This window comes from Mesoplodon bidens, assembly GCF_964165515.1.
Source record: "Mesoplodon bidens genome assembly, chromosome: 4".
Classification (NCBI taxonomy): domain Eukaryota; kingdom Metazoa; phylum Chordata; class Mammalia; order Artiodactyla; family Ziphiidae; genus Mesoplodon; species Mesoplodon bidens.
The window spans coordinates 89,759,321-89,783,086 of record NC_138160.1 but is presented as its reverse complement, the minus strand read 5'-3'; the positions used below and the strand labels follow the sequence as shown (position 1 = coordinate 89,783,086).

The following is a 23,766-nucleotide window of genomic DNA, read 5'->3' as shown; positions in this document are numbered from 1 at the left end:
TGATGAGTAGTTATTATTTCAGAATGTTCTTTGGTAAAGTAGGAAGTGTTATGGAGGTAATTTTGAGGTGTTTGTAGATCCTTTAGCTGTACTGACGTTTTGCTGGGATAAGGTAAGAGGAGGGGGGGACTTAAGGAGGGGGGGACTTCCCTGGCAGTCCAGCGGTTAAGACTTCACCTTCCAATGCAGGGGGTGTGGGTTCAATCCCTGGTCGGGGAAGTAAGTTCCCACATGCCTCACGGCCAAAAAACCAAAACATAAAAAAACACAGAAGCAGTATTGTAAGAAATTCAATAAAGACTTTAAAATGGTCCACATCAAAAAAAAACTTAAAAAAAAAAAGAGTTAATGGGGGTAAACTTGATACAGGAAGAGATCACCTGGCTGGTGCACTAAGTGTTGAAGTCTCTTTATTGCTCCAGCATCTCAATAAATTGACAAATAAGACACTGGAATAGTGACAGAGGAAAAACACCAACTTTATTACACAGAAAGGCTAGATTGGGAATGTTGCTTAGTAATAGAGTTAAATAGACTTGTTAACTCAAATGCTGGAGTTTGGCCAGGCGACCCAGTCGTCATCTACTAGGATGGACCCGCAGTGTCCTGCAAATGTAGAAGTAGATGTTTGCTCCTTGTGGGCAGTTTGTCCTCAAGCGGAAAAAAGATAGAGATGAACTGAACATGTTCAGCTTATTAAATACAAACTAATCAGTGTAGAGACCAGAAGTTAGACCAGTTGAACTCCGTCCAGAAGAAGGAAGCAGTGGTAGAGAAGAAGCATTTGCCATCTATGTCTGTATGTATTTTCTTGATTTATCCATTTTAGACCATCCCAGGGGTCCCCAACCCCCGGGGTGCACAGCAGGAGCTGAGCAGCAGGTGAGTGAAGCTTCATCTGCCACTTCTTATCACTCCCCATCGCTTGCATTATCACCTGAACCTCCCTCCCCTGCATCCGTGGGAAAATTGTCTTCCACGAAACCAGTCCCTGGTGCCAAAAAGGTTGCGGACCGCTGATCTCTGCTATTTCCTTGCTATGGAAAGATGAGGATTTAGCTCACTATCCTTTTCTATCTCCTATGCCCTCATTGTGTCAAAATAATTCTGTTATAATTTTTATTAAATAAGTATTCAGTATTTACATTTTATAATTACCTACCTTTTTTTTCCCCTCTGGAATTTTGTTTTTATTGGAATGAATAAATGTCTTTTTGTCCTCATTTAGTTTACTTAGTTTTTATATCTTAATATGGAGTCCACAGCTTTCCCCCAGTTGCTTTAGTATACCTATGTATATTTACTTAGTCGAATTTATTTTCTTAAAGTAGACAGCAGTCTGGACTTACTGTATATAACTACTCTTGCATTAATGGTCATCTTAGTACCTTATCTTCACCCTTATTCTCAATGTTTTCCTCACCTTGCTGTTCTATTAGATGTCCTATTACCTAGATGTCATGTGTTCTTTCTCTTGATGTATTCTCATGTTTTGTAGAGCACAGATTGTAATAGCTTCCTGATAAAGAATATATGGGAGGTACATCTTTTGAGAGCTTGCATGTCTGAAAATATCTCTATTCTACCCTCACACTTAATTCATAGTCTGAATCCTGAGTACAGTATTCTAGGTTTGAAATAATTATTCTTCTTAAATAATTAAGAAGTTTGTTGCCTTTTTTATCCTTAATCCTCTGTATGAAATCTGATTCTCACTAGAAGTCTAGAATATTTTTATACCTACGATTATGAAATTTTATGATGATTTGCCTTGATACGGGTCTGCTTTTGTCATTTGTATTGGACATATGAGTGAGTCCTTTTAGTCTGGAAGTCCATATCCTTTCATCTTGGAACATTTTATAGAATTATTTCTTTTAATTCCTCCATTTTCACTGTATAAACTTTCACATCCCCACATTTTCTGGAGGGTGCTTCTGCTGTCAGCTGTGCATGGCATACCCCAAAGACCCTATGGTTTACTCCCCTCAGTGAACTCCCGTCTCTTGCTATTGTGAGAGAGTGGGCAGGGGCAGGCTGTGCAGAAATGAGGAGGTGATCTGAGTGGTTAACTACTTCTTAAGTAGACTTTCAAGAATCCTGGTGGTTTTAACACCAACCTCGCCCTCACTGCCAGACATATGTGAGCTTATTGGGAGTTTTGTAGTGATTATCATATTGCTTTTCTGCTTTCCCCACTATTGGCTTTGGATTCAGCTTTCTTGGGTCTAAGTAACATGACATTGTAAGTTTGTTCTAGAAATATATGTGCCTCTTTAATGCATTATAAGATCTGGTAGTAGATCTAATAAACATGATGAATACTGATGAACAAAATGATACTTCACTATCTGCAATAACAGTAGTGTTATGTGAAATTATCTTTGATTTCTGTTGTTTACAGAGTCACACATACTGCTAAACTACTGTGATTTTCTGTTTAATAAGTGAAGGAAAAGCTAAAGTTCATTTAGAGAATAGTAAGAAAATAAAAATGTACTCTTTTTTTTTTTTTCTCATCCATTTTCCTGGAATCCCTGATTTCCACCTGTGGACCCAATTTAGAACTCTTGAATTAAATAGAACATGGTGGTATATGAGACCATAATCATGGTTTCCTTTATTTGTCCATTTTTCAAAGAGGCCTCTTTACAGTGAATAACTCTGATCAGCCTTTTCATTCATTCAACAAATATTTACTAAGTATCAACTGCCTGTAAGACACTTGGGCACCAGGCCTATGTTAGTTAAACAAGCTTCTGTCTTCATGGAGTTTACATTTCTAGTGGAATATATAATTGGTTATAGTGTTACCTAGATTAAAATAAGATGGCTTGTATATATCACCATCCCTGGAAAAACTAACTGAAATTGCATATCTTTCTGATAATATCATTACTTTACTTGAAACAGGACTTGAAAGTTTTTATTACAAAAATATTTATTTTTAAAAAGATGTGAGAAGACTGACAGAAAAGAAAAAAAGAACAGTACCCATTATTGCACTGATCAGAAATAACCACTGTAAACACCTTGGTGTATATTTTATCTCTTTTCTATATACATGTGTATAATTAAATATGTATATGTATATTTAAATGTGCCTAATTTGTTTATAAAAATTGAATTGTATTATAAAAACATGTACAGTTTTTATTTGTCAAGTGTTTACTTCAATTTAATGGCTATATAATACTCAATTTTATGAAAACACCCTAATTTATAACTTTAGGTTTTCTGTATTTCACTATTTAAAAAAAAATTCTTGTGCTAATTTCTTGAAGCTAAATCTTACCAAACACCTTTAGTTAATTATTCCAATAGTCTTTATGAATAATTTTAAATATATGGAAAATTTGAAAGAATTTTACAGTGAACACCCGTATACCCACTACATCGATTGTATAATTAACGTTGTAGTATGTTGACTTTACTATGTATCTGTACAATTATCCATCCCTCTTACATTTTTTGGTAAATATTTAGAAGCTGAGTCATAATTTTCAGGCAAATTTTATAAAATTTTTTCATTTATGCTAACTAGCCCTCCAAGAAGAATTTTAGTACTAATTTTACACTCTTACCAGTGGTATATCAGCACACTTTGAACCCTTGCCAAACTGGATTTTATTGTCTTAATGTAATTTTTTAGACAATTTTTGATATATAGGTTTTTACTAAAGTTTATTATTTTATCTCTAAGATGACTTTCTTTATATGTAATACTTATAAAACATTTATTTATAGTTTGCTTAGATCATCTAATTTCTACTGTAGATTTTGAAAAGAAATTATGTAATTTGTTCTTTGTTGTACTTAATGTTTTTTAAGGGGAACATTGTACCTGTTCAGTAACTATTTAAGGTACCCTTGAGATTTCAATCAGGAAACCACTAGTCCTTTTTTTTTTTTTAGTTTATGCAATAAGTGTGTAAATAAGTATTAACTAGAATATTGCCTATAGCATATTCAGTCTTTTTTCTCTTTCACAGAGTAAATGAACCGATGGAGAAAAATGATACATTGGGGCAATCAGAACTAGAAGTAGAATCTCCTGAATTAAATATTCGTTCACTCACTGGACCTTTGTCTCACTTCTTGGACCTTGGTTTTATTCCTTGGACCTGTGTTCCACTCAGTCTAACACTATGACTGATAAAAAGACTCAAGAGAAATTAAGACATGAATTTGAAGTGTTATGGAATCTAGGCACCTAGGTGGGCATATAGTATATGAGGCAGTTGAAGCAAGAAGATAATTAGAAGGTGAAAAGGCTTACACAACACTATTTTAAATGATAGATTGCCTACATTCTATTTTAAGAGTAATTTATAAGCAATTATTTAATTTTGGTATGGCTATTTAAAAAAATTATATGAAAATCCCACTCGAAATATGTCACGTTTGTTATTTTTGGAGCATTCAGTCAAATCTCTTTGTTTACAGCTGGGCTCAAAATGCAGAGAACTCAAAGATATTCATTTCGGCCAGTGTTACAAGATCTCAGATGAAGGCATGATCGTCATAGCTAAAGGCTGTCTGAAATTACAAAGAATATACATGCAGGAAAACAAATTAGTAAGTACTTGTTACCATTCTTGTGTTTTTCATTTTGTTTCTAACTCTTGAATTCCTTATAACTTAGCTTATAAATTTTTTCTGCTTATTTTTTGATGGTTTAGAGGCAGATTCTACTTAAAAGCAAGAATCTTCTCAAAACAATGATTTGTATAAATTGATTTTATAACTGTGTGGGTGCTTGTATGTGGTAGTTACATGTTAAAAATTCTTCATTAGCATGTGCTAATATGCTTTTTTCTAAACTCTGACAGTGGAAAAAATTATTTGAAAAAATTAAATTTGGCTGCCAAACATAAGTATGTAGTTGTCGTTCCTTCTGATTCCCCTAGGGATTGTAGTAATTTTAGATAGTTAGGAATTTTTAATATTCAGGAAGATGTATGCTTGTGAAATAGAGCCTTCACTTAGTATGGTGTAAAATAGGACTCAGTAAATTGAGACAGATAATCTTGTTTTTAGTTGTAAAGACTACTAGTTTAGTTACATAGGTTTTACATTATATTTTAAGCACATGTGTAGGTAACTCATTTACACTTATTGTATATTATAAATATATTTAAAGCCATGTAATTTTCTCTTATTGAGATATACTTTATATATCATAAAAGTCACCTTTTTAAAGTGTACAGTTCAGTGTTTGTTAGTATATTCACAAAGTTGTGCAGTCATCATTACTAATTCTAGAACAGTTTTATTATCCCAAAAAGAAACCTTGTGCCCATTAGCTGTCACTCTTCATTCCCCCTTCCTCTATCCCATGGCAACTGGTAATCTACTTTCTGTGGACTTTTGTCTGTTCCAGACATTTCATATAAATAGAATCGCACAATATGTGGTCTTCTGTGTCTGCCTTCTTTTACATACCATATTTTTTCAAAGTTCATTCCTATTGTAGCATGTATCAGAGCTTCATTCCTTTTTATGGCTGAATAATATTCCAAATCCATTTAATTTTGCTTTGATAGGTATATAGTACAGGTTAACAGAAAAAGTTGTCACTGGGGAGGCATTAGTAGAGTTCTCAATGTTGAAAAATACTGTACATTAAAATGTAGGCAAGGTGGTCCTGAATATGTATATTTACAAAGAAGATTTGCTTTTTAACTGTATCTTCAAAATAACGAGATCTTTTTGTTGCCCCTTGGAGTTAGTTTACAAAATTTACATATTAATGTAAGTTTTGAAAGGTCTCTAGAAGCCTCAGCACTTCAAGTGAGATAATGCTTTTTTTTTTTTTAAAGATTACAGTTAGAAAAGTTGAAATACTATGAATTAAAAGTAAACACTTTTATTACCATGTAGAATTATCTTTTTCTGTGAAATTACACAGTAAAAATAGTTCCTATTCCTGTTCACATTTAATACAAATTTAATAATCACTCCTGAGACATTATGTTCTTGTGGATAGAGTAAGGTCTTCTGGGTAAGAGAGAATGAATTTTTGAATCCCAGTATCCATTTACTTGCACTGTGACCTTGGGAAAGTTACTTAAGATCTTTGAACCTCCTTTGCAAATGGGGTTATTAGTATTTGTATTTTTGCAGGTTGTGGTTTTGAGGATTAAATGATATAATGTCCTTAAATTGTCTAGTATAAACTCTGACTCATAGGAGACAATAAAAAACTAGTAGTCTTTATGAGAACTTGACCATATTTGTTGTCCATTGGTTTCCACTTTACACTCAAGATAAATTAAAAGATGGTAATCCCAGCTTACAATTTTTATATTTCTCACATAATGGGAATATTTGTTGAGTGATTAATATTTGTTTTCTTGTTGAGCAAAACCAGAAAAACATTTTTCTTGACACATTAAAAATTTTGGTCAGTGGTTTTTCAAAGGAATTAAACCATATGTTTTGAAGGTTCTAGTTACGTTCAAATTTCTTTAATATTGTGGTCCATTAGAAAGGTGTTATATACTTAAATGCTAAGGGAATCAGTTTCCTATGTAGTGTTATTCAGTAAACATTTTGATTTCATTGCAAATTAGAAGTGATTTTGCTAAATCTTAAGTAAAGTTCAGTTCAATGAAATTCTTTCAATTTAAGGTTTTTAGAAAGGGAAATTTAGAATAGTATGAACTCTTTCTGTTGAACAGTTGAGCTGTTGATAACTGGTCTCCCATAGGAACTTTAGTTTGTATTTTTAGAATTTATGAAATAAGGAGAAATATTTGAATTACTTGCAAAGCTACAATTTTAAGTAGATTGGGTTTTTTCACTCTGAGATGTATTATTGTTAGTCCTTTAATGACGAATATTTTTAAAAGGGTGAGTAGAAATAATAGTCGGATTAAACGCAAATAATATTTATATATGCATATATATAATTATACCGTATATTTAATTACAGACAGGAAATAATAAACATCATTAAATAGGATAAACAACTAATAGAAATATTCAGTACTCAGGAGAATATTGTGTCTGAAAGGATGCCAGCAGAACTTTACCTGTGCAGATATTGATCATTAGCTAAATTATTTCGCTAATTCTCTTATCAGTCTTCTCAAAAAGAATCTTCTCAAAATAATATTAGAGTTTTATTGTGTAGCCTAAAAATAATCGTAGCATAGTGCTTTTTTAAAGTATAAACTTTGCTGACTTTAAAATATCGAATTGGTTGTTTTTATACATTGACAGTATATGACTAAGTATACATTTTTTTCATATTATATCTTGGCCTTTAGATGGCAGCATTGTCTTTGTATATTTCAGTGACATAGCTTTGTGTCCTTGATGTAACTATAAAGATAAAATGCTCGTACATGGTTTCTGCAGATATTTATGGTTTATTTTTAATTTTGTCCTTTAGATGGTTTTAGGGAAATTTTAAAAAAATATATGAAATAATAGTTGCATCTAGAGTGTTACAAGGTGAACTTGCTATCTTACACAAAGTAGCAAGATACTTGAATATTCTTATTTGTGGCACTGTAAGTAAGGTACACTTTAGCATAGAGAAAGGATTCCTGTATTTATCACAAGGAGTTTTATTCAGGTGGAAAGAGGACAATGATCTGACATCTTAGTACTCAGATGATTTATGGTGAGGCAAATAATTGAGGACATACATGTAAAATCTTACCCCCAAAGAATGAGTTTTTGTTTTAGTAATTTTTGAGTGAGACAACTGCCATGCACCTACATGGATGTATTTTGCATTTGTTATAAAACTGTTGTATAGACTATAAAAACAGATCTGAGGAATACAACTATAGTGAGTGTCTAGCATATTATATCCAACTGTCGCCGTCTTTTAGCTATAGCATTTGTATCACTTCTGTGCAGTAGTGGCTACAAAATTATTTTAAAGCCATATTTAGTTTGTCTGTATAGTTATTGATGATCTAGAAACTTCATTAAGTATATTTTCTCTGCTTCCTTACTCTCCTTGCTCCAGATTCTGCTTCTCTACTTTTTGGACAGAAGCTCTTTGGGCTGCTTTTTTTTTAAACATTTTTATTGGAGTATAATTGCTTTACAATGTTGTGTTAGTTTCTGCTGTATAACAAAGTGAATCAGCTGTATGTATACATATATCCCCATATCCCCTCCCTCTTGCGTCTCCCTTCCACCCTCCCTATCCCATCCCTCTAGGTGGTCACAAAGCACCAAGCTGATCTCCCTGTGCTATGTGGCTGCTTCCCACTAGCTATCTGTTTTACATTTGGTAGTGTATATATGTCAGTGCCACTCTCTCACTTCGTCCCAGCTTACCCTTCCCTCTCCCTGTGTCCTCAAGTCCATTCCCTATGTCTTGGGCAGCTTTTTATTTGGCTGTAAAATGATGGGGTCAGATAGATTATCTACATTTGTTATCCAACCTGATGTTCTAAAGTACTAGGCTTTTACGATTTTGAAAATGGCTTCTATGCTAAGTTCTAGGGTCAGCATATTTGATAGAGATCTCTATGTCTTATATTTATTTGGCTTATTTTTTTAACGCCTTCTACTCTGTAGAGTTGAGTTATGAAACTAGTATAGATTTCTGAGTTACCCAAGAAAGTAGTGATGTATTATGAATAGATTTTAGAAAGTTTTAGGGAAATGGTAAATGTTTTCTGGTTAAAATTTGATTTCCCAATGGTTAATTATGACCTTTTACTTTTTTCAACCTCCTGGTGAACTATTTTACTAGTTTTACAGTTCTGTGCCATCTCCCATAGTCTTTTGGCTCTTGCTGTAACATTATTTGTAACATTTTTTTTCATTGTTTTTAATTTTATTATCCTTTGGAGGCTTACATGTATGACGTAGGACCTAAATTTACCTCTCTCTGCTTCCTTCTGGGATGAATGAGGCAAATACTGAGTGTGAGTTGAATTGAACTCAATTCATGTCTTGATCCTACTGTTTCTTAATCATGTGATTCAGTTAGTTATCTTAATTTTTGTACTTTCATTTCCTTGTTTGTAGAAAAGATATAATACTACCTCAGACTTGTTTTTATGAGGATCAGACTAAATGAGATTGAGGTGAAGTACAAAATATATGGTCCCAAACGTAGGAAGTTCTTTAATAAATTTTTTTTTTTTTTTTCTTCCTCTCCGTATCAGAGTTCACTTTCTGGAGTCTACCAGTTTGAATTGGGCTGTGTCAGTACCTACTGTCACTTACTATGTTCTGATTTCATCTGTTAGTTACCCACAGTTTAATTCTTTTTTTGCTGCTTGCTGTGATTGTGAGGTTGTTGCAGCAGCTAAGTGAATAGACTGGTAGCCATGTTATCATCAACTAGGGTAAGTAAGGTAAGCATTTGCATCAGAGCTTAAATAACAGTAACTAATTCAGCATTATATTAAGGCTTGCATTTCCTGACTCTTTTACTTTTCAACTTTGAATTAATACATTAAGGGATTTGGTCCCTGCTACCCCCCAACACCCCCAATACATTCTTGTTATCTTATTCCTCAGATACTCCTTGTGAAGTGAGTTTACTTGTAATCCCAGACATAAATAATGTACATTTATGAAGAATTCCATTTTATAAGTAAACACTTCAGCCTCCAAAGTCTCCAAGGGTAGGTATTCGCCTTCATTGCCCTTTCCTCTCTGAATGGATGAGGCATTTACTTACACCGAGAGTGGTAGTTTCCAGTAAACAGTGATACATGAATATGGCATTCTAAAGAAGGTGACCTAAAGTTAATAAACTTCATCTTGTTATTATATACTTTCAGTATTTTGCTGTCATTTTTTGATATCTAAAAATATTTAATAATAGTTAGCTCATTGACTGTTTATAATGTACCAGGCACTGGGTAGTTTTACATAATTAATCCTCACAACCACCATATGAGGTGGCTTACTTTTTAAATTTTTTATTTATTTATTTTTATCTTTTGGCCGTGTCTTGTGGCATGTGGGATCTTAGTTCCTGACCAGGGATTGAACCCCCTGCATTGTAAGTGCAGAGTCTTAACTTCTGGACTGCCAGGGAAGTCCCCATGAGGTAGTTTATTTTTATTCCATTTTACAGATGAAGAAATTGAGGCCTAGAAAGGTTAAGGAACAACAGATAAATGTCAGAGTCAAGATTCTAACCCAGATCTGTTGGATTCTCAAAAGTTTGTCCTCAAGACCTTTGATTGCATGGATACATCACAGGTGGAGCTAATCCATATATGCCTTTGAACCAAGCAATAATTTCCGAAAGGCATTATCCCCATTAAAACACTTAACTGTCAGGTGTTGTGAGACATCAGAGGAGGAAATTAGCTATTAGCATGAGCAGAAGGATGATACACTGAAATCTTTTCTAGGAAAATTAGTAAAATTACCAAAGAGGAAAACTGTCTTCAAGATAGTATTTAATGTTGGTTTTAATCCTGTATAAATGTGAACCTAATGAACTTTTGTAGAATTGCACTCATTATGCAAAATTTTTTACTTGGCAGAAACATAATATTGTGTTTTTTGTGATACTTGGATTCAGAAGCTAAATACCATTTCATTTTTGTTCGATGTATTTAATAGAAATTTTAATGGATTAATGAACTGGTAACTTTCTACTCTGTTCCTTAACACTGTTTCAGATGTTTCAGTGGAATTAACATTTGAATACCTACTATGTGCCAAGCACTATGAGAAGTGTTAAGGAATTTAAAAAGAGTTATATTGCCAAAGAAAGAATATCCTTTTCTAGTGATAAGTGCTATGGAAATGCCAATCGCAAAATAGTTACTTGTGTGAGAGATTAGGGAGGAATCAGGAAGTCCTATAAATAGTAGGTGACATTTATAACTGGATCTTGAATGATATATAGTGATGTGGCAATTGTGATGCAAGCAAACATTTTTTTGAGGAAAGTGATATCATTAACAAAGATAAGGCATCAGGAAGATATGTGGAATGTTTAATAAGTGGTGGGTGTTAAAGTAAGATTAGGATTATATCAGGCTGGTGGGCGAAGTGTTCATAGTTGGGTCTCTAAAGGAAGGTGGGGACCAGGTTGTTAAGTTTCTTGAGTGTCATGCTAAGAAATTTATATTTCTCTTGGTAATTGGGATTATACTTGGGATTTCAAATGTGAAAGGTGATCAAATTTTTCGGTCTTGTATTTTTTTTTTAATTTTAGGAAATTAAAAAAATTTGGAATACTGAAAAGAGTAATAACATATATATGCCCATCACCTAGGCATCGACAGTTGTTAACATTTTGTTAAATTTGTTTCTTCTTCTTGAATTAATAAAGCAAATAAACTTTAAGTCTCTTGTCTTGCATCCCATGTTATTCCACTATCTCTTTCTAGAGGCAACTACTGTGATGATCTAAAATGCTTAAAAAAACAACTGCTTTAACAGACATAATGGATACCATGAACAACAATATAATATTGTTCAGTATGTGGTCCCAGATAGTTTATATCTGATATTATATGGTTAAAATCTGGTCTCACAAAGTATGTCAATCTACAGTTTGCATTTTTACTTTTAAGTTGTTTTGATATTTAGCCGTAATGAATATGTAATTCATTCTTTTAAACTTTTAGTATCCTATATATGTATATATCTCCTGTTTATCCATTTTATATTGAGGGACACTTATATTGCTTCTGTTGTTTTGCTATTATAGGCAGTGTTGCAGTAAAATCTTTGTGCAAGTCTCTGTGCTTATCTGTGAGAATTTCTCTAGGATCTATTCTAGAAATGTAATTAAAGGGAGCAAGGATGGGTACATTTTGAAATTTTTGCTAGATAATGTCAAATTGCTCTCCATGAATAACTGTAATTATGGTTTACAGCTGTATCTTGCTGATGGATTGTCAACTCTTTTGAGGGTGGAGAGTATCTAGTTATCTTTTTAGCCCATCCACCCGCGTGTTGACACATAATAGTCATTCAATAAATGTTGGTTTAGTGACAGATGGCTTACTGCTGAATTAAACATACTTTTAAAAACATATTTCTTCCAGTATTTTGGGAACATGCTTTAAAAAGAAGGTGGATTTAAGCATATAAATAAAAGCTTGAAAAATAGGTTAAAGTTGCAGAGTCAGTGGTTTTCTGACTTTTCAAATAAGTAAGTTTCTTTGATCTAGTTACTATATTAATGATGCCATTCTTCATGTATCAAATTTATCTAGCCAGAGTCATTAATGTTCTCAAGGAGTATTTTCTGGGACAATATATTTTTTTTAACAATATGGAGTTTGATCAACTAGAGTATAATTTCTATTCTTGTCTGAATTACATTGACTTGTACATTCTTACGATTAATAAAATTGGTTTTATTTTGTTCAGTGATATTTGAAAGATCCACTTGAAAAAAAAGTTAAAATGTTATTTGGCAGATTTTTCAGTCTAAAGAATAAATACATTTTTATTCGTTATACATTCTTTGTTAGAGCTTACTGTCTCTCTTTTTAATCTGTTTTCCTATTTTCTATTTTTCTCCTGTGGGTATCTTTTTTATCTATGAGGTATCTTGATAAGAGCATGACAGAATTGTATTCCATCATTTGAAAGGCATAGGAAACCATAAAGAATGAGTATGTGTGTGTGTATGTATATTTTTCTTCCCCTGTGAACCAGTTTGGTAGAGGGCAAGCAGTGACTTTGATAGTATCCAAATAATTTTTCTTTGGAATGCATTATTTTTTTTACCCAGCATATTTATTTAACATTATATTAATTTAGTAATACTAAAATTAGTTCACAAATTTTGGGAGCCCATCAACTGATGGTAGGAGTTGCTCAGATGCAAACAGGATTGCAGGAGGAAGCTAGCCTAGTATTAAAAACTCTGATACAGATATTCCAGTGTTGATAATGCAGAATTTATTATAGCTAAAAATAGGAGACTCTAAATAGTATTTACATATTCTTAAAAAAATTTTTCTGGATCAAATTCTAGATTACTAAAAATACCCAATTTGCTTTGGGTTTAAAATTTATAGTTGGTAGGTTATTCCTAGTGTTGCGGTTCTTTTGCTGGTGTTATTTTCCACTTATATAGTCTGTAGTTTAGATCCTTTTTTTAAAATAAATTTTTATTTATTTATTATTTTTGGCTGTATTGGGTCTTCATTGCTGCGCGCAGGCTTTCTCTAGTTGCGGCAAGCAGAGGCTACTCTTTGTTGAGGTACACGGGCTTCTCATTGTGGTGGCTACTCTTGTTGCAGAGCACGGGCTCTAGAGTGCACGGGCTTCAGTAGATGTGGCGCTTGGGCTCAGTAGTTGTGGCTCGTGGGCTCTAGAGTGCAGGCTCAGTAGTTGTGGCTCACAGGCTTAGTTGCTTTGCAGCATGTGGGATCTTCCCGGACCAGGGCTCGAACCTGTGTCCGCCTGCATTGGCAGGCGGATTCTTAACCACTGTGCCACCAGGGAAGCCCCTAGATCCTTTTATTAAAATGTAATTTTTGTTTACTTCTTTTAGGAGTGCATATTAAAAAAATCACAAAGAGTTTTGGAGCAAATCAAATTATCTTTCAGATATAAACATGAAAGTGGTGTCTCAGTCTCTGTGCTCAAGTGTTGGTAACAGTTGATAGTGGGTTGAGATAAAGAGCCAAGTCATTAGACTTAGCAAATAGAAACTTTATAACCTTAGATGGCAGTGGAATGCTGGGAGTACATTAAGCCTGTCATTTATGAGCACACATTCTTCAACTGCCTTTCTAGACTGTCAGTCAACAAGTGAGATGTATTGCTTGGATCTAGAGAGAAGTTTTGGCTTATATTTTTCTTCATCTACCTATCACAGAGGTGTTAGAGTCTTAGGATATCCAAGACTTAATCCCATCTAATGTTTTAGTGATTAGGCTTAAGGGGAGAAGAATTTCTCTTTTTCTTTTTCTCTCTTTTTTTTTAAGATGTGCCTTTCTGAATATCTTTTACAAACTATAGTTGAATCTGGTTACCAGTTGATAAGATGCTTCCTTTCAAGCATTTTCTTGTCGTTATTATCAGAAAGATACATTGTCATGAAAGTGCATCTAGGCATCCTGTGTGGTGACTACTGTTCCTATTCCTGCTACAGATTTTGCTTATTCATATTACCTATATTGTCTTTCTTCAAGTTCTTATTAAAGATCTAAAGACAAAGTTGCTCAGATGAGAGTGTTAGGGTAAAATCTTTCCCTTGGACTGTACCTTCTGGTTTTTAGTAGCTGATAATTTGAGGCCAGATGAAATCTGTACTTTTTTGATATTATTTTTTTTAACCCTCCTATCGCTTCTTATTTTGTGGAGCCACATAAAATTTAGGTTGTAGAAAAGATCAATACAGTACTTTTCTTTAATGGGTCCTCTATTTCACAATTTTTGGTTTCTAAAATATGATAGAAATGAGTTATGGAGAGTTCTTGGGGGTAGAAAATTTGTAGTGTCTATTGCCAGGTTTTTATTGACTATTTTTGATTTAAGCATAAAATCTAGGTATTTATCATTCACTATAATACGATACATAAATGAATATATTGAGAATTTGTAATCCAAAGAAAAATAGTTATATATCAGAGTCCTTCTAATTGAGCTGTATCTGGGTGATTATTCTTATCTTTTATTTTCTTCTTATTGAATATATATCTTTGAGAAAATAAAGAGGAAGGTATATATTTATATTCATTGTTGTTTAAATGCCCACATGAATGCCTACAGATTATAAAATTATCAATATTTTCATCATTTAATGCTAGCTTTTTGTTTTAACTCCTCTGAGAACATGGTAGAATTAGGTGGCACCGTGATTTGTAGATCCTCTGAATGGGAATCAAAATATAATTCCATATCTATTTACTAGGTTAATGTTAACTTTAAATATTTGAAGATACTTACGAGTAGTTTGATATTTCATATATTTTAAGTTATTGCAGGACACAATTTTATGCACATACACACGTATATGTATGTACCCCTCTTCACTGATATATTAAGTATTTTTTTCATCATGCATAAATGTAGTCAGTTCCATTGTGTAATCTATTATACATTTTATAAACTGCAAGTGTTATAAGCTTATGAGTAACTTAACGGAAAACAGTGTGAAATATGATGGTATATTGTATTCCACTGAATTCAGTCATGACCTAAGACATTTCTAAAGATCGACTTTTTATTTTTTCACATCCACAACACAGAAATACTCTTGCTAAAATACTGTTTTTATCATTTCAAGAATCTGTAGTGGCTAACTACAAAGATTTCTGCAGTTATTTGTCTCTGTTCTCATTACGTTCTTAACTTGTCCACTTAGTCTTCATTTTCTCTTGTCATCTTGCTTTCTTACAGTATGTGTTCAAGCTGAGGTAAATATTTTTTTTTGGTCAAATATTCTTTAAGAATTCTTCCCCATTTATTACTTTCCAATATTCTATCAGCTTCCTTTATTTTTTCTTATTAATCCATTGATAATTTGTTGTAGGTTTCAAGGCTTCAGTTTAGTCATGTAAGCTCCTTGAAAATGGGGATGAGATTGTCTTTTTTGTAAACTTGTAGTTAGTAACTGACTGTGTATTTGTCAATGTTTTGACTAAATGGTTAAAAATTAATCTTTTTTTACATAAAAATTATAAATTTTCTGAAAAGGACTGTTAATTAAGATGAACCATTTATCCTCAAATCCTTTTGGTTTTGTCCTGGGAAAAATTCTTTTTGTGCCAAAAAGAAAACTATTAAAAATTAATATTTTTAATGAGGCACATGTCAGTAACTTTAAGTATGATTATTTATACTTTGATATGTACATACAATACAGCTTTTAGTATACAAGTGTCAATTTTTATTAACAACGGAATTGATGAAATATGTTTCATTCTATAGCAGTGTGAAGTGATTCTTCATTAGTGTTCTTACCAGAAGAATGGCAGTCATAGTTTGAGGAAGTAAAATCCCAAATAAGTATGTCCTCTTCAAGAATTAAGTAGTTTTTAAGAAATGATTTTTTTAAAGTGAATGTTGAGGGCTTCCCTGGTGGCTCAGTGGTTAAGAATCTGCCACCAATGCAGTGGACACGGGTTCGAGCCCTGGTACAGGAAGATCTCACATGCCGGGGAGCGACTAAGCCCGTGGGCCACAACTACTGAGCCCGCACTGTAGAGCCCATGTGCCACAACTACTAAAGCCCACGCACCTAGAGCCCGTGCTCCGCAACAGGAGAAGCCACAGCAATGAGAAGCCCCCGCTTGCTGCAACTAGAAAAAAAGCCCACGCACAGCAATGAAGACCCAATGTAGCCAAAACAAACAAAAAAGAGTGAATGTTGAAGCTTGTGGCTTTAAAGTTCTTTTTATTGCAGATTACCTGGTAGATATTTTCATTTCTTGGTTTACATTCCATTGAGGATATTTGAATTGTTTCAGTGCTTCTCCCAGTGCATTTTCCTTCTTTTGCTTTCAGAAAACCCTAACAAAAATCTCTTAAGCTTGCTAAGAATTGTAGTCCTTTTTCTTGTCATATTTCATCACTTGATTCTTAAAAAGGTGAAAGTTAACAAATTGCCTCTATGTTTGAGTTTGTTTAGAAGAGCTTGCTTTTATTGTTGCACATTAGAAAGAGATAAATTAAATATATTTGATACATATCTTGATTGCTTGGTACCCAGAAAATGCATCAAGCATATCTGGCAGTAAATGTAGTCAGAACATTGACATTGCTTGCTTTGAGCGTGATATAACACGCAGAAATTACACTGACAGTTTTTTTAATACTTTATATAAAATTGTTAGTTTTAAATATCATAAATTGGTTCCATTTATTTTATTATCTTTTTGTTCTTTAATATGTCCTAATGGTTTTGTAGAATCAAAAATTAGGAAAAGAATACCCCAAAGGAAGCATAACTAGGTATCTTATTAGAATAATACAGTTTATTTCTTCATTGTCTTGGACAATTAAGTGGCATTTGGAAAACTTAAGGAAAAAAATGGGCAAGTATTGGGTCAGCCTACTGAATTGTTTAACCTTGGATTAAGTTTTGTTTTTCAATCTAGAAGTGCTTTTTCTAGTATACCTAGATGATTTTCTTCTGTACAGTCAGTCCAAGTGTGTATGTAGGCATCATCTGTTTTCATATATTAAAGTCTATTTAAAACAATCACATGTTTATAATATACTTTATATTATACTTTTAGATTACAGAATCAAGACAGGGTTTTTTTTTTTTTAAAGAGTATAATGGTGTTGATTACTGATCAGTCTTAGAATAGGAGGTATTTCACATATAGTCTTTTTCATAGGGGTTAATCATTATCAGTCTAGTGTATGGATTTCCCCAGTGTCACAGGTTAGTTCTCAGATGTGAGAGCCTTTCTCCTTTCTGTCCATCAAGGCATATCTTTCTTTAGCTGTTGTAGAAACTAACTTCTCCAGTCATTAGAGTCAACTTGTGATCACCTTAATGCTTCCCTCTCACCTTTGAGATTCTGTATTTGTCGATGTCTAATGTTAGTTATTTGTTTTTATGCATTATAGTATTAAAGGTACATTAAACTTGCATGGCTATATTATTGATCATGTACTTCCTTTTTCTGACCCTCCTTTCTTAAAAAAAAAAAGAGTAACTTAGCCTTGAAAGTGATCTTAGAAGGCCTCTAAACCTGCTTCCTACAAATCCTTTTATTGCATGACTGATAAAGAGCTCTCCACCAGTGTGTGTGTGTGTGTGTGTGTGTGTGTGTAGAAGGTTATTTATTAATGAATATACAAGGACTCATGCAATATTCTAATGACAGTTGAAAAATTATAAGTAAAATGGTGTCAAAATGATATTTGGCCAAATTTAAAAAATTTTAACATTTTAAAGTGATTGTTACTAATGCCTTTTTTAAAAAAAAGATTACATACACTCACCACCTTTTTTAAACAGGACTAGAGGAACTTATTTTCAGTACTGGTTAGTACCAAATTAGTGTGAGAATCTATAATTTAACAATTGAAATGATTGCCTCTTCTGAATATGTGCATTGTTTTAGGGGACCTTTCCATTTTAGATGGTGTATGGCACTAAGTAGTGGTCCTCGTAAAACTTTTGTCTTTCATTTACAATTAACATGCTCTTTGACAGTTGGCCTTTAATAATCTCACACCATGGGTTTGAAACTTTTTCCTTAAAGCTTTATAGTTGAATTACAATACATTGTGTCCTTTGTTTTCTTCTGGAAAAGGATTTAAACAACCTTTCTATTGCACTTGTTGAATATGTATTTCATAGTAACCACCATGAAGTTTGCAGCATTTAAGAAGATGAAGAAGCAGAGATAAAAGATACACATTCAAGAAGGCTCGGTTTCACAGTTGGTGCATAATCCTTTCTGCTGTCATTGGTACCCTAACCCTGTACCTACCAGAACAAAAGAAACTGAATTAGAAATTGTGGGAGCTGGGGAGCATTCAGTTGGCAGCCCATCGCATGGCCCATAGGCGTTGTCAGGTCTCAGTTTGATGCCCTTTATTCTTTCTGACAGATGTGAGGTAGGGTCTATGAGGGGGAAGTCATTACTAGAGAGAGGGCAGTGTCAGATCAAAAGTAACCAGTGATCAAACAAGGTAAAGGGCTGTGGAAAATAGGCTCTCTTTCTGGCCTCAACACCTGCCTGATCACTGAAGGGAATAGTCCTTATGTGTCAGGACAAGTTGATTTTCTTTGATGTACAGTGAATTAGAAGTCAGAATGGAAGCTTAACTGGAGTACAGATTTTTACTTCCTAGTTCTTGAGCAGTTTGGGTGTTTAAATTTTTTACTTTAATTATCTAGAGGTTATAGAGTCATTCTCTGTTGAAAAAAAATAAAGACTTAACCATACTTACTTTGTTATCAATATATATTTAGAGATAGTACTAATGAACAAGCAAGTTTCAATACAGTATACTACAGGCTTGGAAGTCACCAAACTCTTTCTTTCAAGCATCTTAACTATAACTAATTAGAACATTTATATAATTATAATGGTGGGTAACAAAGTGGATAGTGCTAAGCTTGACACATAGTAGGACCCTTCAGTGGTAAAATTTTGGAAGTAACCTCACTAATTTCAAAAAATTTGAATTAACTCTTAACCCCTAAGTGGGAAAATTGTTATTATGTTATTATTATAAATGATTATTGTATTTTCTCTTAAGGTAACCCTTTCTAAGTCAGCTGAAAGAAAATTTGAGACAATTTGAGACAATCTTATTGGGGTTTTGTATGTGTGGTTCTTTTCTCTGCCCTTTCATCTTTAGAGGTATGTGACTAAAGTCTAGAACAAGGATGGTATTTTTATCTTTCATTAGCTTTCTGTGTGGATAAATTGACAATTGAGGCATATTTCTAAAATTTTTAATTATGATATTTTCCTTTACATTAAGAGCAAAGATTTGACTGCTACTAGATTTCAGTGTCTTAACTTTTGGTATTTTAAATATTACCGAATTTCATTCAGGCTCATAGTTAACAGTCATTTGCCCTCACATAAGAATTGATTTGAAAATACTGATTTTCCAGTAAGACGAATAAAGAATCTTAGTGGGGCAGCCTTTTAAAAGTGATTTTTAATCTCATAATTTGTTCATCTTTGCCAAAAGTCTCATATTTGTTTATTTTTGATAATTAAGTAACGTAAGTCTTCCTTTATACGTTTAGATATATAAAAGAATATAAAACAATATATATTATGTTGTATTACCTTTACATTAAATTAATATTTGGCTTCTAGACTACTGTTATCTATAAATACATTTTATGCTTGAGCAATTTCAGAATAATATATTTGAGCATACCTATAAATAGTGATATTTCTGATTTGGCTTTTAGATAAACTTATTACATAAAGCGTTCAGGGTCTCCTTTTTAAGTAGTTTGACTTAGGAATTCTAATGTTGGCATTGAGTCAGGTGTCCTAATTTTTTATTTGATTAATTTTATTTGAAATAAAATGTTTTGTAAATTAAGATTCTGTATCTATTTTTGAAGCTTTTTAAAATTTAAGAAATCTTAATACAGATTCAATACACAATCTAAATACAGTTAGACTCTTTTTTTTGTTTCTGATCATTTTTTTCACATGTTTGCCCCGAACTGCCTTTGAAGGACTGAAAATTGAAACCAATATGATAATATTCCTCTGATTTAAGGAGAATGATTTTGGTTTGGCTCTGGGTTGTCTGAGGGCATTCCTCCAGTCTGTCCTTCAGTCTGAATATTTGATAAAAGGAGTTGAGTTTGCTGATATTTTAATATTAATGTTAGGAAGAAACATTTGTGAAAGGTAAATTTTTAAAGTAAATGTCAATTTTTCAAAATGGACTTCACCAGCATAAAATTTTACTAGTCATAATCTTTGGTTCATGGCATACTATCCTAATTGGTCCATGCATGATCTTATTGTCTTATGAAAGTCAGTTTATCTAAAAATTATTTAACATTCACTCAAGAACCTCCTATCTAAACCAAGAATTAGAGTATTTCCAGTAACTTTCATCTACCTCTGTATTCTTTACTTCTCTCATCTCTGACTCCCTTTCAGAGGTAATTAGAAGTAACCACTATCCTAAATTTTATGTTTATCATTTTCCCCAATTTGTTACCTATGTATATTTGCCTAAACAATAAATTGTTTAGTTTTTACTTGTTTTTAATCAAATAAATTTTTAAAGAGGTCGTTGATGAACTATAAATGTAGTGCTTTAGCAGGTATTTTAACATATTAGTTAAGCATGGTATAATTTAGTAAATTAATGTAAGGAAAGTATGTTTCTGATCTTAAACTTGATACTATTTAAATCTAACTTTTAAGATATTCTCTGTTGCATTTTCATGTTCTTTTTAGATCTTTTGATTGCAGGTACAATAACTACATATTGGTCCCTTGCATTTTGCACCTTCCATTTATAAATTTTATTCATAGATATGCCAAATTAGGTCTTTTCTTAGTTTTGGTTTGCTGCAGTTGTAGCAATTCCTGTGAATTGATTTACAGGTTAGAAAAGTTAACTCTTTTAGGTGGTAAGGGTAGCTGGTCAGGAATATCTAACTAATCACTTGTTTGGTATGGAGGTAAGTGAATTTTAACCTTACCAAGTGACCTTTTTGTTTTACTTATCAGCTTGGAGTATCACTAGTAATTTAGTAAATCCAACCATTGTCATCTTTCGTAAGGATAAGATGATCGTACGATATTTCTTTGGTTTCTAGATGTACTATGATTTAACAACAACTTCTTTGGGGGGGAAACCACATTAAATATTTATGTTGATTTTAAGACTCCCTGTGATTTTAGAGCTACTAATTTGTAGACAAACGAGAGTCCTTTTTTTTTTTTTTCCAGCTTAATCACATTGGTCAGTAATTCAGTACTGGTCTGATACACAAGTTTTGGTGAAATCAAATCAAACAAAATATTTTCTTAACTGTAGGTGGATTTTTCTCCAGTTGCTGTTTTCTAATATGTAGTATAAAAAAAATATGCCTTTTTGTTTCTGCGAATCCTTTGGAAATGTGGTTGATTATACCTAGGACTAGTCAGTACTCAGAATGGTTAATGATATGTAAATGTTGAGTGAGCTAACTAATAAAATATTATTGGAGATCAAATTAGCACATTTCAACTTTGATTGACACAGATTTTTTCCTTTGAACAAGTTATGATTGATCATATTTACAAGAATGTGGAATATAGAGTAAATTTTTGAACCAATCTCCATTTTTAGGAGATTTTCAGTCTAAATGGAGAGCTCACATGTGGGTGTATATGTATGTTTACACACACATGTAATATATATTTGTATCCATATATACAAAATAATATAAGGTGGTGAAGTGATTTCAGATTAATGTAATTTGAATTTAAGAGGGAGATTTTTTCCTCTTTCTTTATTGATGGATTATGCTTCTTTGCCTTATGAAGGAGTCTAAGAGGTCCATGTGGAGTGTTGATTTGTCTTTGCTCTCAAAAATGTATCTTAGTGAGATTGCTTGAGTGACAGATACAGTTGGCATAAAGTGTTTAGGGTTGTAGTTTGAGAAGCTGCACGTAGTTCATTCCATTGAGGTTTATTCAGTGTTTTGTAATGTGAGGCCTACCTGAAGAAGCAAAGCAGTAAATCCCTTGCATCCTTCTTAGAAATGTCAAATAGCTTTATAAAGATATAATGGTATACTTTCTTGGTTTTTCTCAGTGTAGACCGGTCATTTAGATAATTTGATGGAAATAAATTATTAAATACATTGATTTATGATATTTGGGAGAATAGAAGCTAAATTTATAGAGGCAAAGGTTAGAGGGTGGAATGACATTTTATACCCTAGAAAATGATATTGAAAGCTTGGAAATTAATGGTGCTGTCATTACAAGTCATATAATTCTGGAAAATATGTTTTCCTTGGCTCCTTCATGGTTATTAGCTACATGGATCAATTAATTATTTTCCATAAGTCCTATCTCCTACCATTCACTGATTCATTCATTAACCATTTATTGAGTACTAACCACATATGCTTCTAGAGCCAATTTTTCTTGGGTCATGCCAGCCCACTTACAATAAAGTAACTCAATTAACATGAGCAATTTCTTTCCATCTTGTATTTACTTATGTAAGAGCCCACTGGGAGGGGGACAGTAACATCTCCCTGTCAAAGCCATTGCTTTAGAGCCTGGACTCTTAGCCTTTCTTATATTGAAAACTACATTTTAATCGTAAGAATTTTAAAATAATGATATCTAGATAATATTTTATTTGCTAATGATGATAACCTCTAAGTTAGTTACCTAATTAAGGTGAAATATTTTGAAGATTAAAATTAAAGGAGTTATTATGTATAAAACATGCTATATTCATTACAGTGACTTGTTCTGTTAGTTTTTTTATGAAGACACTTTGCTGTCTTAGTGTATGTCTTCTACATAATAGTGTATATATGTCAGTCCCAATCTCCCAATTCATCCCACCCCCGCATTCCGTTGGTTTAATGTTTTAATTATTATTAGGATATTTATAAGGAGATTGTCATCTATATCACACAGAGTTCTACCTCATGAGAGCCCTCAGTTATATATTCCCTCTGGACTTGGTACTGGAGAAAGCTAGACTTCTTTTTTTTTGTTATGTTATGAATTTTATTTTATTTATTTTTTAAATTTTTACTGGGGTATAGTTGATTTAGTGTTGTGTTAGTTCCAGGTGTACAGCAAAGGGGAAAGCTAGACTTCTGAGCAATTGCTTTCCTTTATTATTTTAACTACTGTGAATTAAAAAAAAATTATTTATTTTATTTATTTATTTTTGGCTGTGTTGGGTCTTCATTGTTGCGTACGGGCTTTCTCTAGTTGTGGTGAGCGAGGCTACTCTTCGTTGCAGTGTGCAAGCTTCCTCATTGCAGTGGCTTCTCTTGTTGTGGAGCACGGGCTCTAGGCTCGTGGGCTTCAGTGGTTGCAGCACGCGGGCTCAGTAGTTGTGCCTCACGGGCTCTAGAGCGCAGGCTCAGTAGTTGTGGCACACGGACTTAGTTGCTCTGTGGCATGTGGGGTCTTCCTGGACCAGGGATCGAACCCGTGTCCCCTGCATTGGTAGGCGGATTCTTAACCACTGTGCCACCAGGGAAGGCCTGTGAATTTTTTTAAAAGATGTTGTGGTCTGTTTTCCCTCTTTTCTTTGGCATCTTAGAAATCAAGAAAAATACTAGTAATTCATCTAAAAGCACTCAGAATTTCTCTCTTTACTATAAAATAACTTTTCTTTTTAACCCTTATTTTCCCTTGCCTC

The 23,766-nt window shown here is 33.0% G+C and overlaps 1 protein-coding gene across 2 annotated transcripts in view; it reads left to right on the top strand.

Moving 5' to 3' along the window:
• Positions 1-23,766, top strand: part of FBXL17 (F-box and leucine rich repeat protein 17) — a 491,291-nt gene that overhangs the window by 28,820 nt on the left and 438,705 nt on the right. For both annotated transcript variants that reach the window (XM_081230861.1, XM_081230860.1), the window contains one exon: positions 4,447-4,578. In XM_081230861.1, coding sequence (XP_081086987.1) covers positions 4,447-4,578 — 132 coding nt within the window. The remainder of the gene's footprint in view (positions 1-4,446; positions 4,579-23,766) is intronic.